At 35.4% G+C, this 18,189-nt stretch overlaps 1 protein-coding gene across 1 annotated transcript in view; it reads left to right on the top strand.

The window, feature by feature from the left end:
• Positions 1-18,189, top strand: part of ADAM10 (ADAM metallopeptidase domain 10) — a 129,602-nt gene that overhangs the window by 72,365 nt on the left and 39,048 nt on the right. The window contains exons 6-8 of the mRNA XM_058541692.1: positions 5,413-5,562; positions 8,257-8,349; positions 11,340-11,523. Coding sequence (XP_058397675.1) covers positions 5,413-5,562; positions 8,257-8,349; positions 11,340-11,523 — 427 coding nt within the window. The remainder of the gene's footprint in view (positions 1-5,412; positions 5,563-8,256; positions 8,350-11,339; positions 11,524-18,189) is intronic.

Below are 18,189 nucleotides of genomic sequence, written 5' to 3'. Positions count from 1 at the left end.
AAGCAAAAATAGAATGATGCGTGAATGAAAGTAAATTGATACTTAATAATTTTCCATCAAGGAAGTCTTCAAGCCCAGATATAGTTTCACTGTCGAAGTCTAAATATTTAAAAAAGAAATAGTACCAATCTTACACAAAATCCTTAACACATTTTATCAGGCTAACATTACCTTGGTACTCACACCAGACAAAGACATTACAAGAAAACTAAACCACCAGCCAATATCCCACATGAGTATAGATGCAAAATTTCTCCAACAGAATATTAGCAATTCCAACTCAGCAATATATAAAAAAAGATACTTCATGGTAAAATGGAGTTTATACCAGAAATGTAAGGTTGATTAACATTAGAAAAATCAATCAATATAATCTGCCATATTAACAGAGGAGAAAACTCCTATGGTGAATCTCAATAGATTAGTAAAAAAGCATTTGTCGATTTTCAACACTCAACACTTGGAAAACTAAAAATAGAAGGAAACTTCCTCAGACTGATAAGGGCTTCTACAAAAAACTTACAGCTAACGTCACACTTAACAGTGAGAGACTAAATTCTTTTCTACTGAGACCAGGAACAGACAAAGGATGCCATTCTCACTTTTGTTCAGCACTGTACTTAGAGTCTAGTCAGCATAATAAGACAAGAAAAAGAAATGAAAGGCGTATAGATTGTAAAGGAAGTAGTTAAACTGTGTTTATTTGTAGGTGATGTGAGAATATGCTTGGAAAATCCTAAGGAATCCAGGAAAAGTTACAAAATTAATAGATAAATTTACCAAGGACATAGGATACAAAGTTGGTATACAAAAATCAGTTGTATTCTATATACTAGCATTGAACATTTAGAAAATGAAATTTTTAAAGAATCATCTAAAAATAGCATCAAGTATAAAATACTTAGAATAAATTTAACAAAATATGTATGACATTTACGTGAAAACTGTAAAACATTGCCAAGAAAAATTAAGTATCTAAATAAATAGAGAAATATGACAAATTTACTCTGTTCCTTGTTTGGAAGACCCAATGTTAATATGTCAGTTCTCCCCAGATTGATTTGTAGATTCACTGCAATCTCTATCAAAAATCCCAGGCCGGCCGCATGGCTTAGCGGTTAAGTGCGCACGCTCCGCTGCTGGCGGCCCAGGTTCAGATGCCGGGTGCGCACCGACACGCCGCTTCTCCGGCCATGCTGAGGCCGTGTCCCCCATACAGCAACTAGAAGGATGTGCAGCTATGACATACAACTATCTACTGGGGCTTTTGGGGGAAAAATAAATAAATAAAATTATAAAAAAAAAAAATCCCAGTGAAGATTTATCTAGTAATTGACAAACTGATTCTAAAAGTTATAACTGAGGGGCTGGCCCCCTGGCTTAGCGGTTAAGTGTGCGTGCTGCGCTGCTGGCAGCCCGGGTTCGGATCCCGGGCGCGCACCGATGCACTGCTTCTCCGGCCATGCTGAGGCCGAATCCCACATACAGCAACTAGAAGGACGGGCAGCTATGACAGACAACTATCTACTGGGGCTTTGGGGGAAAAATAAATAAATAAAATTATAAAAGTTATAACTGAAATGTAAAGGACCTAGAATAGCTGAAATAATTTTCAAAAAAGAACAAAGCTAGAGGATTTATACTACCTAATTTTAAGACTTACTATAAAGCTACAGTAGTCAAGATAGTGTTGACCTAAGGACGGACATATAGATCAATGGAACAGAATAGAGAGTCCATGTAGTAGTTGATTTTTGTGAAAGTCCCAAGATAATTTAAAGGAGGAAAAAGCAGTCTGACAAATGGTACTAGAATGATTGGATATCCATATGAAAAAAAATTGAACCTCAGCTTATACACTTATACTTTATACAAAACTTAACTCAAAATGCTTAATAAATCTACATGCTTAAAGCTAAAACTTACTTCTAGAAAAAAACATAGAAATTTTTATGAGCTTGGGATACTAGTAGTTTCTTAGGACACAAAAGTACCCTACAAAAAAAATTTATAAACTGGGCTTTGTTGAAATTAAAAACTTCTCAAAAAACACAGTTATGAAAATGTAAAAAGAAGCCACAGACTGTGAGAAAATGTCAACAATACATCTATCTGACAAAAGCCTTCTCCAGAATATACAAAAAACTCTTATAACTCAATTAAAAAAAAATGTACAAACTTCATTTGAAAAATGGGCAAAGCATTTGAAAAGATACTTGACGAAAGAAGATATTTAAACATATTTTGGATTTTGAGGTAGAAAAACACTTTGAATAAGGCATAAATTCTTTGGCTATAAAAATTGATATATTTCACTAAATGAAGATTAAGAATAAAAGACACCTTAAAGTGAAGACAGTTGTAAACATTGAGACAATATTCACAATACATAAAATTGACAAAGAATTGTTTTCAAGAAATAGAGATGTAGTCCTTTTCCTGTTTAGAATAACTAATAAAAATCAACCTGACCTCAAAATAGAAATATTTAAAATATATATGTGTTTATGTTTATACATGTGTCTGCATGTGTGTGTTTGTATATTTGTTTGAAGGCATTGGTGGGATAAAAAGGCTGTGAAGAGATATGGGGCCAGTTCTTAGGAAAAAAAGAAGACACGTAGAAAGGTGAGCCTGGCATTTGGGGCTGCCTTTTCTCCAGCTATACCTTCTAGTACCTGAGGAAGTAGCTGAGAGAGACTGAGACCTGAGACTTCTTCAAATTCTTGAGGCTAAGGCTAAAAATACTCTTGAGGGCCTTCTCATATGGCTTTAGGTTGAGACCTCAAGGGCTACTCCCTAGGAATAAGAGTGGATCAGAAAGTGTCCTACCTCCCCTCACGGGGATTAAAGTTTTATCTCACGTTTTCTTAATCTCTGATTGGATTAAGGTAATCCAGGATTACTAGTACACCAAGCCTAACTGCTTGCCAGAAGCAAAAATGTATCTTCGCTTGAGAAAGATATCATCACCTGAAGCCTCAAAATATATCCATGGTTTTCCATATACATTGCCTGGCACTCAGTTCAAAATAATCAGCATATGAACAAACAAGACAACATGATGGAAGAACAAGAGGGAAAAACTGTTATTTATCTAACTTCAGTGATACAAGGATAAATGACACAGAGTATATACCCTCAAATAGATTATTGTCTGGCTGGGGTGTCAGACATGTAGATAACGTAAAAGTATCTGAATAATGAAATGATCAGACACAGACACAGATACAGACTTTAACATGTTCAAATATAGGCATACCTTGTCTATTACACTTTGCTTTGTTGTGTTTGAGAGATAATACATTTTTTACAAAAAGATTACGATTTGCTGAAGGATCAGATAATGGTTAGCATTTTTTAGTAATAAAGTATTTTTTAATTAAGGTATGTACATTTATACATAATGCTATCGCACACTTAATAGACTACAGTGTAGTGTAAACATAACTTATATGCACTGGGAAACCAAAAAATTGGTGTGGTTCGCTTCATTGCGATGGTCTGGAACCAAACCCATAATATCTCTGAGGTATGCCTATACATAAAGATGAAATTTAAAATTTCAAGAAAAAATTGAAAGTGAACAAAAGAACCTAATGGAAATCCTAGAGTTGAAAAATACAACAATAGAAATAAAAAATTTGATGGATTTAGATCTGGATGGTATGTCATAAGAAAATAGAATGAGCCACTAAGAAACAAAAGGATAGTAAATACAGAAAAGAGCCTAAGGGATACGTTAAAAAGGGCTAACATGTGTATTTGATATTTCAGAAGGAGAAAAAATGAGAGTGAAATAGGGACAGATAATGGCTGAGAATTTTCCAAATATGAGAGAGGATATCAAACAATAAATTCAGTCAGCATTGCAATTAGAGCAGAATCGATGCTTTACAATGAAAATAACACCCTAGCACATTATTAGAAAAGTTTAAAAACCAAAAGATATGCTCTTAAAAGCAACCGATGAAAAAAATCCAGTCACCTTCAAAGAAGCAACAGTGAAAATGACAGCTCATTTCTCATTGGAAACAGTTGAAACCAGAAGACAATGGAATGTGCTGAAACAGCGTAACAGCCATCCTAGAATGATGTACTCAGTGAAAATAGATAAAAGTAAAATGAAGACAGTAACTAAGAGAACAGTCAAACATGGAGTTGTCAAGGGAGAAGGAAAGTATAAAATGTGAGTGTAAATTTGGAATTGTGGCTTAAATTTTAATTAATTTAATTTGAATTCTCTGTTACTGTGTCATCAGAATTCACTTAAAATGGTGCTTTTAGATGTCAACAAATGTTTAAGTGCTTGGATTCAACAGCAGTGGTAATTCTTTAAACAAGTACTTACTGAATGTCTACTGTTTGCCTGCCAAGTCTGTTAGGTGATAGTGATATAATGAGAAGCAAACACAAAGATAGTATTTTTTTCTAGAACTCATATTCTTGTGGTTGAAGTAATGGTGGTGGGCTGGGGACAGAAATTAAACAAATAACCACACAATAAACTGTAAAGTTGCGCTGTGTAAGAGACATGGGTACATGGTTCTGTGAGGTATTGTGGATGAATTGACCTTTGCTAAGTCTGAAGGAAGAAGTTAGCTAGATCAGGAGAGGAAGCTTCAGCATGTGCAAATACTGTGGCAGGAGACAGACTGTGTGTCGGAGGATTGGAAAGAAGGCCTGTGTAGCTGTAGCACAGAGAGCTGGAGTTGGGTGATATAGTAGGATCTCTCTGTGAAGTAGTATGGAATGTGAAGAAACTGGACAGGTAAGTAGAGTATGCAGTGCTGATTTGGTAGCACATATAAAGGATTTAGGACTTTATCCTTAGGCCAATAGGAAGTCACTAAAATATATTATGCAGATGGGTAATGTTTTCAAATTTGCATTTTGAAAAGATTACAGTATAGAGAATAGATTGAAGGCCAGTAGTGGATATGGATAGATTACATCACTCTTATTGCAGTACTCTAGGTAATAAGTGATGGTAGCTTGGGCTAACGTGATGGAGCCAGAGATAATGGGCAGATTCCCTAGGTATTTAGGAGATAAATTTGACAGGGCTGGGTGATAGATTGAGTATTAGAGGTAAGATAAAAGAAGATATCAAAATATTATAAACTACTATAAGACTTGCTTTATGTTTAAATGATTACATATTAAAAGGTGTGTTTTGAAAACGTTTAAAAGTGAAAGAATTGCTTAAATAAATAATAAGTCATCTATACAGTAGAATGTTATGAGACTGAAAGTGATGTTTATGAAGAATTTTTAATGGTGTGGGGAAATACCTATGGTGTTATATAATAAAGCAGAATATAAAGTTGTTTATAATGTGTATTCTTAGCTCTATAAAGTTGTAATAGTGAAGCATGCTAATGATCAGAAATGACTCTCTTTTTGACATAGACACCTCAAGAAGGACATGCTGTTAATGGTCCAGAACTCCTGAGGAAAAAACGTACAACTTCAGCTGAAAAAAATACTTGTCAGCTTTATATTCAGACTGATCATCTGTTCTTTAAATATTATGGAACACGAGAAGCTGTGATTGCCCAGGTATTTATATTTTTACTACTATTTTAGGAGTTCTCATATTGTTTCATTATACCTGTATTTTCCTCTAAAAATTAAAGTTAGCGTGTATCTCATTTTGGAAAAATAAAGAGTATTTTCAATTTTGTGATAAAATATGTATAATAAATACACAGATAGCTGAAAGACCAGTTAAGATATTTTAGAGAGAGGTGTAAGATAATGATTTTGTGAAGGAGAAGATGACACTGGTGCTCTCGTTGAAAAGAGGGCTGAATTTTCATTTGTGGTCTTAAAGGAGGGAAGGATAGAGGAATCCTTCCAACAAGAAGTATTTAATTTCTATTCTGTAGTCCCATTGTACTTAGTACTTTCTAAGTTACATTATTATTTGCATTTGTGTCTTCTCAACCCTTACTAAAGTATAAATTTTTTGGAGATACCCTTCAAAATATCCTTCATGTTGAAGGTACCCAGTGAGAGTTTGATGAATGCATTCTGACTCCATGGATTTGAGACTGAGAGGATGGAAGTACCCCTAGTATAAATGGTGAGCTCATTTTGGTGGTAGTGATGAGCTTAATTTTAGACATGTTTAAAATTTAGGTGGTCATTCCCTTAGGATAATGAAAATGTAGAACTGGAAGGAGAGATTAGTCTTGAGCTTTCTACGTGCAATTTAAGGGTGCAAAAGAGATTGTTCAAATAAGGGGAGAGAATGAAAAGGAGCGAATGAAATCAAAAGGGAAGAAATTGAAACATAATATCTGTATATAGTGAATAGAATGAGAAAGAGAAGTTATGGGCTAAAACATAATAGTTACAGAAGTAGGAGATTAAGTAGGATTAGCCAAGGAAGAAACAAAGTTTCAAAACAAAATGGATAGCTAATAGTGTCATATTGGAGAGATATCAAAGAGAATGACTGCAATGTGTTAATTAACTAGATGGGAGGAATCTTTTCACAATATATACGTATATCAAATCATCATTATGTACACTTTAAATATCTTACAATTTTGTCAATTATACCTCCAGAATGCAGGAAAAAAAGAGAATGACTACAAAAGGTAGTTGATTTTTAGTTACTAGAAGACTATTGAGCTTTAAGCAAGCTCTCAATTGAATTGTGAGGGTGAAAACATTGAGAATAGTAAGGAATGTATTGGCAGAAGCAGTGAGGGTTTTAAGAAACGTGAAAAATAGAAAAAAATATGGTGGCTGAGAACTAATATGGAGTATTTGGAGGTGAAAGGGAGATAGGGAATACATGAGAAGTTGGTAGGGAGAGAAAAATGGTCCACTAGAGAAGCAATGTAAAATATAAGAGAAAGAAGAATTGATGTGAAACAATATTCTTAAAGATCAGTAAGGACCGGGGTTAGGAATAAAGAAAAGTTACCCTTTAAGGAGGAGTCACGCTTTGAGGAAGATAGAAATGAATAAAGATAGAAACATTTGAAGGTAAAGACAGGAAAGTCAAGGAGCTGGCCCGGTGGCGCAAGCGGTTAAGTGCGCACGCTCTGCTGCGGCGGCCCGGGGTTCACCGGTTCAGATCCCAGGCGCGCACCGACGCACCGCTTGTCAAGGCATACTGTGGCGGCATCCCATATAAAGTGGAGGAAGATGGGCACGGATGTTAGCCCAGGGCCAGTCTTCTTCAGCAAAAAAAGAGGAGGATTGGCAGATGTTAGCTCAGGGTTGATCTTCCTCCCAAAAAAAAGACAGACAGAAGACAGAAAAGTCAAGATGAATTCTCATTAAAGTAGGCAGTATAATCATCTGTGGAGAAATGTTTGAACATTTCCGTTCATATTCCATTGGGAACAGAGTAGAAGCTGAGAATTGGATAAGGAATTGCTAGGCCAGGCTGAAGTTAGACAGCATGGATTTATAATGGACCTTATCAGCACTGTTATGACTTTTCTTTATCAACGTTTGGCAACCTGGGCTACTTTTGAAATTATTGTTGTTAATGCTTCTATTTGACTATCTTATGTTTGTATAATTTCTTTGAAAATAGTTTTAAAAGTATATATACATGTTTTCACATAAACGGTAGCAAGAGTGGTTTTTGTACATGAAGACAAGAGGGTTGTATACAGGGTGATATTTAGAAGTCAGGGAGTTTAGTTGGGAGTCAGCTAGATAAAGAATCTTTTTGTGCTCTATCACCGTGTTTATCTCTTCCTAGAATTTAGCAAAATCTGAATGTATCTTATTTATATGTGTATTACTTCCTCCCTCCCCCTCTAGAATAAATCTCTGTAAATTTATAAGGAACTTTTCTATTTTGTTCACCACTATATCTCCACACCTAAAACACTGCCTAGTATATAGTAAGCGGTGAACAAAAGTTACAGAATGTGTAGTAGTGCAGCAATAGAAATACTAATTATCCTAGGCATAAGGAAACAGCATGTGAAAAGGCATGGAGGTGTGACATTGTAGAATGGATTGAGGAAACAGTTTTATGTGGCTAAAGCAAGAGCGCATGTTTGTTTTTGGCTAGAGAAGAGTCTGGAAAAGGCACAGAATCTCCCATCTCAGCTCCAGCTCACTAATCTTTGTCATCGTTTCATCCAATATATGATGTAAACATTTTAAAATTTGAATGTGGTAGAACATTGAATAATTATTGATTTGGGTAATGGAATTCACAATCTTTTTCACATTTCAACATTTTCTCTAAAATGTTTTTCTTTTTTAAATCGATAGATATCCAGTCATGTTAAAGCGATTGATACAATTTACCAGACTACAGACTTCTCCGGAATCCGTAACATCAGTTTTATGGTGAAACGCATAAGAGTAAGGATTTGAATAGTTAAGAACATTAAAAAAGAGAAACAATAAGGACTGTGTTTACAAAAAGAAAAATGCTTGCTTTGTACTTCATCTTTATGCATTAAATAGTTTAAATTAAATTGTATTTACTGATGCCATTTATCTTTACTCTTGGCTTCTACACACACACACTCAGAGGGGATACCTGGGTTTATGATTTAAGAATGAAATCTATAGGGCTTTAATCTGGACTGCAAAAGAGATACAGTACTGTTTTCTATCTATCTGATTAACATGCCAATTATTGAGCCCTAACTTCTCAAAAACTGTAGATACAAAACCTGACATTTTTTTTGAAGTAGTATTCCCCAGTTTCTTAAGATTTGCTTTGTGCAGTATATTTCAGAGTGTGTCCAGTTTGGTGCTCCAGGGGAGGGAAGGATAGATAACAGCAGTTAAATAAAATTGCAAGTTGGAAAAACACTTAATACTGTATACCCTCTTTTTGAAAATTCACAGTGCACACTAACATATCTCAAGTTAGTCCTTCAGGGAAGAAACCCATACTTATCTAAACTAATTTGACCATGAAACCTTTCTGCATTAACATTAACTGAGACTCCAAATAATTGCAGGACACGTTTTGAGAAATGCTGATCCAGAGCCACTGATTATTGGTTTTAATGTTATAAATTGTAAATATTCAGTCACTAACAAAATTGGGCTAATTGTTTCAAAAATTTTCTAAATATGAATTCTTTTGATGTGTGTAGCTTTTAAGAATCTGAGTTTATAAACTAGATGAACAATCTGAGTTTTAAAAAATAATCATCTTATAAAAGTATTTGCTGCAAGGTTTCTTTATATTTGTGCTCTTATTTTTTTAAAAATATGGTTGACTGGATTATAATTTTAGTACATACATGTAATATATTGAATAACATAGCTGAAGGTGGTCCTTACTTTTAGAAGTAGTACGATTAAATTTTTTTTTGAGGAAGATCAGCCCTGAGCTAACATCCACGCCAATCCTCCTCTTTTTGCTGAGGAAGACCGGCTCTGAGCTCACATCTATTGCCAATCCTCCTCCTTTTTTTTCCCTTTTTCTCCCCAAAGTCCCAGTAGATAGTTGTACGTCATAGTTGCACATCCTGCTAGTTGCTGTATGTGGGATGCGGCCTCAGCATGGCCGGACAAGTGGTGCGTCGGTGCGCACCCGGATCCGAACCCGGGCCGCCAGTAGCGGAGTGTGCGCGCTTAACCGCTAAGCCACGGGGCCGGCCCCCCCAATTAAATATTAAATTGGATTGTTTTAAGGTGAAATATGGTTTGTAGATACACAGTATAAGAACTGTTCGTAATCAGTTGCTTTCATGTATTTTGAGAGGAATAAAAACCTTTAAATGAATAAGTAAAAGTGATAAGTGCAATAAGTAGTATTGCTGTTTAGTAGGCAGAGCAATAAAATGCAAAGTAGTGCAAAGCAGAGAACACTTGGACAAATTTTAGTGAAGCACATTTTTTTGAGTAAAATAATTTGCATTATGAAGAAATGCATGTATATAAATGCGTAATGTGGGAATTGGTTGTTTTCAGGCCTGTAAGTCAGATTGAAACTTAAGTCTCAGTCTCATCTGTTGAAGATTGTCTGTGACCCATTAGATAATTTGAAATTTATATTAGTATTATATTAAATTATATTAGTGATATTAGTATTATATTAGTAAATATTATCTCATTTTTAATATAGCTAACTAAAATTTAGATGCAATTTTTATTTGTAGCCAATATTACAGAAGTATCAGGGAATTCCACTTCTTTGTTTAGTGGGAAAAAGCTGTCTACAGCATGTCTCTAAGCATGGGCTATTTAAAATATATAGTGTGCTTGTTTTTGGATTTTTTATGTGTTAAATGACTATAACTGATTGTTTTTGGTTAATTGTTAGTGGATAAACCAGATGTTCTGAAATCTGTAGTTAGGCATTTGCCGTCAGTGGTATTTTTGCCCTCCTGCTTCTACACCCCTTGGTCTTACTGAAGGTTATGGATCCTAAAAAGACCAGTAGTTCTCATTTTATCAACTGTTTTATCCTCCCCTTACTACCGACATTTTAATAGACTGAGTTTTGCCTTCTGAAAAATGTTTGCTTTCATCCATATCCCTTTTTATTCTCTATCAGCAGTCTTGTATGTAATCCTCTGACTTACTTGGGGAAATTAAAATTGTTCTGGGACAGGCAGGGGTCTCTGAAAGGATGCAGCGTTAATAAATGGAAGCTTTGTTTAGTAGAAGTTTGGTATCAGAACTGATTATTATTCAGATTGTGAAGGAGGAACCTGCACCAGGAGTATAGTAGCTAAGTGTCAAACATTCTGGAAGAACTCAGCTTGAAATAGTAAGAGAAACAAATTGGCAGTAAAAAAAAAAAAAAAAAACAAGTTCTTGCCCACATTCAGGGAAAAAAATTGGACTTGCAGTTAGTTGGGCTTGACTCATACAACTCTCGAAGCATGGAGAGCCAAGAAAATGATTTGTTTGCTGAATTGGCAGTCTAGGGTTCGATATTTATTTTATGTTCTAATAATTAGCTAAAATATATGGTTTTATATCCTTATACTTGTCACCATATGTAGGAGATTAGCACTAAAAGAGACTTGCTCAGGTGATTAAATTTGAGAATGTCTACTTTCCTTTATTAGAAGTTTTGAAAGCAGAACTTGTTTTTCCATCCCAAGTGTTCAGTGTTCAGGAATCTGGTGAATACTTGCTCAGAAATTTAACATATTCAGTTTTAATTCCCCTACCCTGCCTTTCTTTTTTCCTTTCTTTGTTTCTTTTTGGCTTCAATGATGAGCTTGGGAGGTGGGCAGTGGGAACAACCTTAGAAGCCTTGAGTTTCCCATGGGCCCCAAGCACATTTTCCAGGCAGATTCAGAAGGAGGTGAGCAGAGACTTACACTAAGCCTCTGCTAACATTAACTGCTTATTTAAATCATTGTTTTGGATTTTAGATCAACACAACTGCTGATGAGAAGGACCCTACAAATCCCTTCCGATTTCCAAATATTGGTGTGGAGAAGTTTCTGGAATTGAATTCTGAGCAGAATCATGATGACTACTGTTTGGCCTATGTCTTCACAGACCGAGATTTTGATGATGGTGTTCTTGGTCTGGCTTGGGTTGGAGCACCTTCAGGTAGTTTATCTATGTCTTGATTTAATACTTGAAACAAAAAGCAATTTTCAGGGCAGATTGAATTTTACAAAGTTTAGGAGAGTGATACCTGTACAATATCTTAATTTACACACCTTGAGTTAGGCAAGATTCGTAGGTATAATGTAAATGGAAAAATAGATGAAGCAGCTTTTTATTTTGAAATGAGTACTAACAGGGAGATATCCTGACATTTAATACATTCAGTAGCTGAAATAAATAATTTTATGGGAAAAAGTGGTACTTACTTTTGAAACCAAAAGCAGAATATTAATTTTTTTCACAAAAGTTAATATTTTTAATTAATTATTTTTATCGTTTTTGAAAAAGAGGGTCTTAGAGTCAAAAGGAGAAAACTATGTTCTTGCTTCTATTCTGCAGCGAGATAAAGAGCAGAGAAACTCTGGTCAGGAGCAGCAGGTAGAAGGAAAAGAAAGCCTGCCTTTATTATTATTTTATTTCTAGTCTTTATTTTAACAAAAGAGAAGTGTTGCTTGAAAACAGATTTAGGCAGGAGGCCCCAGTACCCACAGCTCCACGGGCCTCCCCACCTGGGCCCACACTTTGCTGGGTCTCTGCTTTAGCCATGAAAGCTGCTGTCATTGAGAAAGCTGGGGTAGGATAATGCTCTTCCCCTTGCAGTGGGGGTGAGGTCTGTGATTTACAGTATAGTAAGTTCAGTAGCCTAGTTTAGAGAAATACAAATTTATTAACTGAAAGACGAGTAGAAAGAATCCCAGACTCTCTGAATATAAATTTTGCCATATAGTGTTTGATCAGAAGTCTATCATCTTCTGAGCTATGTCCAGCAATTTCTCTTTCTTCTGATGTATCATTTCTATCTTTTTAAAAGAGTCAACTTCTGCCTTATCCAGGGTAAGATGGGCTTTTCCATTCCGTATCTTTTAGTTTATTCTTCGATTTGTTGTGCATATTTTAACATCTTTAGTACTGTATTTTTGCTTTTATATTTCTTGCTCTTTTTTTTTTAAGCCAGCAATGAATATCCTTTTTATGATTTCCAAAGCTGCTTTTGTTTTTCGTCCATGTTTTAAAGTGTATTCAATTTCATGTCATTAAGCTACAAGTTTATGTCATGGGCTGCATATGTCGTAGTGGAGTATTTTTGGTATGATAATCTGTGTTGGTTTTGTGTTACTTGCATTGTCAGCAGATTGTACAACTCACTCTTTCCTATGATATGTCACATGTTTTATAACTTCTATATTCTGCAATTTCTTTTCCCCTCCTTGAATAGTTAGTTGGATGATTTTATCACAAAGTTTATGATCTCTTCTCATTATTCCTTAGTAAGTACTGTATAAACTCAGGGATTCATTTGATTTTTCTTTGTTAAGAAAATATAATAATACCATTAATATAGTGGTTCTCAAAGTGTGCTCCATGGGCTAGCGGCATCAGCATCACCTAGGAACTTGTTAGAAATGTAAATTCATGGGCCCCACCTAGGTCTACTAAATCAGAAACTCCAGGTGTGGAGCCCAACAATCTTTGGTTGAAGAAGCCCTCCAGGTGAATCTGATGCACACTGAAGTTTGAGAACCACCATATTAATATTTTTGTCTCTAAAGAAGATCATTCACAAAATGTCTCCTAGGCAAATGATTGGATGATTTCAAACTAAAATCTTCCTGCCATTTTGCGTTTTCAACTCTGACTATTGTTCATTAAGAAGATAAGGCTCCTGGGGCCGGCCTGATGGTGTAGTAGTTAAGTTCGCTCGTTCCACTTAGGTGGCGTGGGGTTTGCAGGTTCGGATCCCGGGTGCAGACCTACATACTGGTCATCAAGCCATGCTGTGGCGGTGTCCCACATACAAAATAGAGGAAGATGGGCACAGATGTTAGCTCAGGGACAATCTTCCTCAACCAAAAAGAGGAGGATTGGCGACAGATGTTAGCTCAGGGCTAATCTTCCTCACCAAACAAACAAACAAAAAGAAGGTAATGCTCCTGAAGGAGCTTGGTCAGCTTTTCCTAAGTCTTCAGATAGCCTCATGTCTATAGTTGCAGCTACTTTTTTTTTTAATAGACTATTTTTAGAAGAGTTTTAGATTTACAAAAAAATTGAGCAGATCAGATAGTATAAAGAGTTTCCATACCCCCTCTCCCCCGGTTTCCTATATTATTAATAGTTTACATTAGTATGGTACATTTGTTACAAACCAATATTGATACATTATTGGTAACTAAAGTTAGTCCATAGTTTATTCAGATTTCTTTAGTTTTTATCTAAGATCCTTTTTCTGTTCCAGGATCTCATCCAGGATACCACATTACATTTAGTTGTCATGTTTATTTAGTTTCCTCTTGGCTATGATGGTTTCTCAGGCTTTTCGTGTTTTTGATAATCTTGACAATTTTGAGGAGTACTGGTCAGGTATATTGTAGGATGCCCCTCTGTTGCAATCTGTCTGATGTTTTTCTCATGATTAGACTGGTGTTACGGGTTTTGGGGACAATTAGTTTTTTTTGTGAGGAAGATTAGCCCTGAGCTAACATCCATTGCCAATCCTCCTCTTTTTGCTGAGGAAGATAGGCCCTGGGCTAACATCTGTACCCATCTTCCTCTACTTTATATGGGACGCCGCCATAGCATGGCTTAATGAGCAGCGTGTAGGTCTGTGCCCAGGATCCAAACCTGCGAACCCTGGGCTGCTGAAGCGGGACACACGAACTTAACCACTATACCACCGGACCGGCCCCAGGCTTTGGGGACAGTTAGTTTTTGTGTCTAGTTGTTTATGATATTTGGACCACCATTTGTGATGCTGCTTGTTTTACTGAAGCAGCGGTAGGCAGAGTTCTGGATTGAAATTGGTGGGAATCGTTACTTGTATTTTTGTTGTTGGGTTCTTCATCTGGTGCCCTCTTCCTTTATTCTGTGTTAAACCAGCAACTCCCACTCTTAGAAGCCTTTTTCTACAAGTTTCTGGGGAGGGGCTAGGCAGGGACAGCAGAATAAGGGCTAGAGTGGGAAAGAGAAGAATCTTTGTTCCTTGGACCCAATGTTTTCTGGTGTAAAGTACCTGCCTTGACATGACAGCTTTCTTTTTCACCTCCCTTTGCCCTCAGACTACCTGGACTGAGTTTTATATTTGACTTACTTTTTATTTTTTTATAGGGAACTTTGTATATTTGGTCTTATTGATTATTTCAGTACCCTTAAGAGGTGTAGGTATTATTACCTCAATTTTACAGATGAGGAAACTTGGGTTCAGAGACTTTGTGACCAACCCAGTATCACTCAGAACCTAGAATCTGGACCTTTTGACTCCAGGTTGAGTGCATTTGGTAGTATTTCCTAGGTATAGAAGTCCCCCTTTATTCACGAGGGATACGTTCTAAGACCCCCAGTGGATGCCTGAAACTGCAGATAGTACCGAACCTTCTATATACTATGTTTTTTCCTACATGTACATACCTGTGATAAAGCTTAATTTGTAAATTAGGCATAGTAAGAGATTAAGAACAATAATAACAAAATAGAACAATTATAACAATATACTGTAATAAAAGTTATCATAGATCTTAGCGATCTCAGCATACGATTTTTTTTCTTTCCTTATTAAGTCAAGAACTTGCACCTTTTCACTTAAAGGAAGCACTTTATGGCTTTTCTTTGGCATATCCAAATGGCCAGCATCACTACTCTTGCACTTTGGGGTCATTATTAGGTAAAATAAGGGTTACTTGAACACAAGCACTGCAGTACTGCGATAGTTGATCTGATAACCCAGACAGCTAGTATGGTGGGTAGTTTGTGTGGATACTCTGGACAAAAGAATGATTCACGTCCTGGGCAGGACGGAGTAAGTTTTCATCATGCTACTCAGAATGTCATGCACTTTAAAACTTAGAATTGCATATTCTAATAATAATAGCAGAATTGCTAGTCCAAGAATAATTCCTGGAATTGCTTATTTCTGGGATTTTCCATTTAATATTTCGGACCCCGGTTGACCACGGGTAACGTGTTGACTGCGGAAAGCGAAACTGCAGATAAGGGGGGACTACTGCGTTATATACTGTAACATCCTAGCTTTCTCTTTCTAAGACATTTCTAATAAGAAGTTGAAATGTTTCCTGCATCTTAGTAGAGGTTTTATATTGTTAGAATCTATTTCCTTCTTTCTTAAGAGAAAGGAGTTATAAAATAATACTACTCTATAGTATTTAGGCATCATTTTTGGTAATTGTCATGGCATAATGGGAAGATCACTGGATTGGGAGCTAGGAGATTTTGTTCTTGTCTGTCTGTCTCTAAATTCAGGTAAATCATTTTGCTTCAACTTGTTTACTTTTCATCATAATTTCTTCTGTCTTTGCCCTTCCTTTGAGACTTCACATTTTTACCTATGGGTAGATCTTAGTAATGCTTGCTGTTATGTTGTTTTTTTTTAAATAGCATTTCATAGCGGATCTGTTCAACTTGTGATCTGTTACTGTTTCTTAATCTTTTTTTTTCATTTTTATTTGGCCTCATTAATTTTGATTCTGTTGGTATTATTTAGCTTAATTTCATTTAATTCTGCAGATACTTCACTATTCAAATATATTATAGTGGAAAAGATTTTGTTGTGATATTGTTATGTTAATTTTCACAGAATAGTTACTCAAATTATTAGCTGTAGTTCTCTTCACTGACTTGGTTAAGCTGGGAAAAGCAATGAGGGTTGAAACATTTAAATAGTAGTTTTCTCGTCTTTAAGTCTTTCTTACACTATTTTTAATTGGTTCTTATTTAATTCCATATTGTAGTTGGGTGCTGCCTTGCATTTCCTTAATGAAAACAGCACCTCTTGCCCCAAATCCATAATAAGTAGTAACAGCTAGCAAACTGGGCTGATTTGGAGGCTCTCATTTAAAATTATACAGGGCCTAGAAGAGAGCCAAAAAAAGAAATCTGGTCTCCAAAACAAAGTCAGTTTTGAATATGAATCCGGAAAGATTACTCTAAACTTTTCTTTATATAAGCACAGTTCTCTGTTAAGCAGATGGCCTCTTATTTAGAGACTGGAACATTGGTTCCTTAACAAAGTAAATTCTTTATATTAGATAATCCCTTTGTTCTACTTCATTTGCTACATGCTTCCAACATGCCTTTTGAGGAGCCTTTTTCGTTTTTTATTAAGGTACTTTCTGCTCATATATTATCCATCTGAATGTTATCAGTTAGCCTAATGAAGATAGTCTCAGTTCGACCAGGTCACTGAATAAGGCTAGCTCTGGAATTCATCTCCATAGTTAATCCTGAACCATTCTATATTCCTCTGACCATTTGTGAAGAACATTTTTTGAGACGTTTCATTTGGTAGAGATGTTTGTTTTTCTTGGTTTAGAAATTTTAGTTTGATTTTACATATTAGGATTTGAGGGTATACAGAGCTCAACATGGGGTTCTCAAGATAACCCACAGAGCCTATCAAATTCTTAACCTGTTTTTTGTAAGTCTAATTACGAGGCTAGGAGAATTACATCATTAGAATATTGCAACAGGACATTTAATATTGGCATTTTGTACAGGTCTGGATTGTCCCTTACAGAATGTTTAACATCTCTGGTCCCTACCCATTACATGTGAGTACTGCTCCCGAGACATGAAAGACAAAGAAGTGCTATGAGACATCTTCTAATAACCTGTCTGGGAGTGAGACTACAGTCTGGTTAAGAATTACTGCTCAGATTAATATTGTATGGTCAGCATGCTACAATTAAGTTTTAGGTGTTTAGGCCTGCTCACATCAAACCTGTATTTATGGACTCTGTCAAGGTATTATATAACCCTTGTAGGTTTTCTAATTTTTTTTTTTTGGTGTGGGGGGGAAGTGTTTATTTTAAAGTTTAGGACTGATATTTTGTGACTTGAGCTCTCAGACTACCCTGTATTCTGTGACTTGAGCTCTCAGACTATCCTGTAGATAGAAAAATATCTTTATACTTCTTTGTTGGTCTTTGAGTCATCTATCCATCAGTAATTGCTTTTGACTTGAATTAAAAACATTTTACTTTTCTCATTGTTATTCACATTTATGTTTTTCAATGATGACTTTATGTAGCAAAATCTTAAATTTATAATATAAAGCACCTACTGAACTTGATTTATGATTTGGTTGTATGTATATATGATATCACTAATTGAGTTTCTGGCATATCAAAACTAGTTGCAGTGTTTTAAAAAAATTAAACCATAACTTTTAAAATTAGATATAGTATTTTATTTTTTCCTATATAATTGAGTTATTCCAACATATGCTATTAGTGTGTAATAAATATTAAACTTTCCTATAAGCAATAGTCATTAAAACCAAAAGCAGTTGTTTAGGAAGTTAAACAAGATATGAATTACAAAGACTATATTTCAGAAGAATACACTCAAATTTATGTATGAACCTCCTTTAAACTAGATAAACCTTAAAAATGCAGAAAAGTCTATTATTAGAGTTTTTAATATATGCTATTTACTTTTTTTTTTTTTTTTTAACTGATAAAGATTTGCAGTGTGGAGTCTTCTATGCTTAATTCAAGTTTGACAGTACTGCATTGGACCAATTTCCATATGACAAATCTTCACTAAGGCAGGATATTAATTTATTGTTTGTTTAAAACTGTAATATTTAGACTATAA

Source organism: Diceros bicornis, chromosome 5, assembly GCF_020826845.1.
Source record: "Diceros bicornis minor isolate mBicDic1 chromosome 5, mDicBic1.mat.cur, whole genome shotgun sequence".
Taxonomy (NCBI): domain Eukaryota; kingdom Metazoa; phylum Chordata; class Mammalia; order Perissodactyla; family Rhinocerotidae; genus Diceros; species Diceros bicornis.
This window is presented reverse-complemented; position numbering and strand designations above follow the sequence as displayed.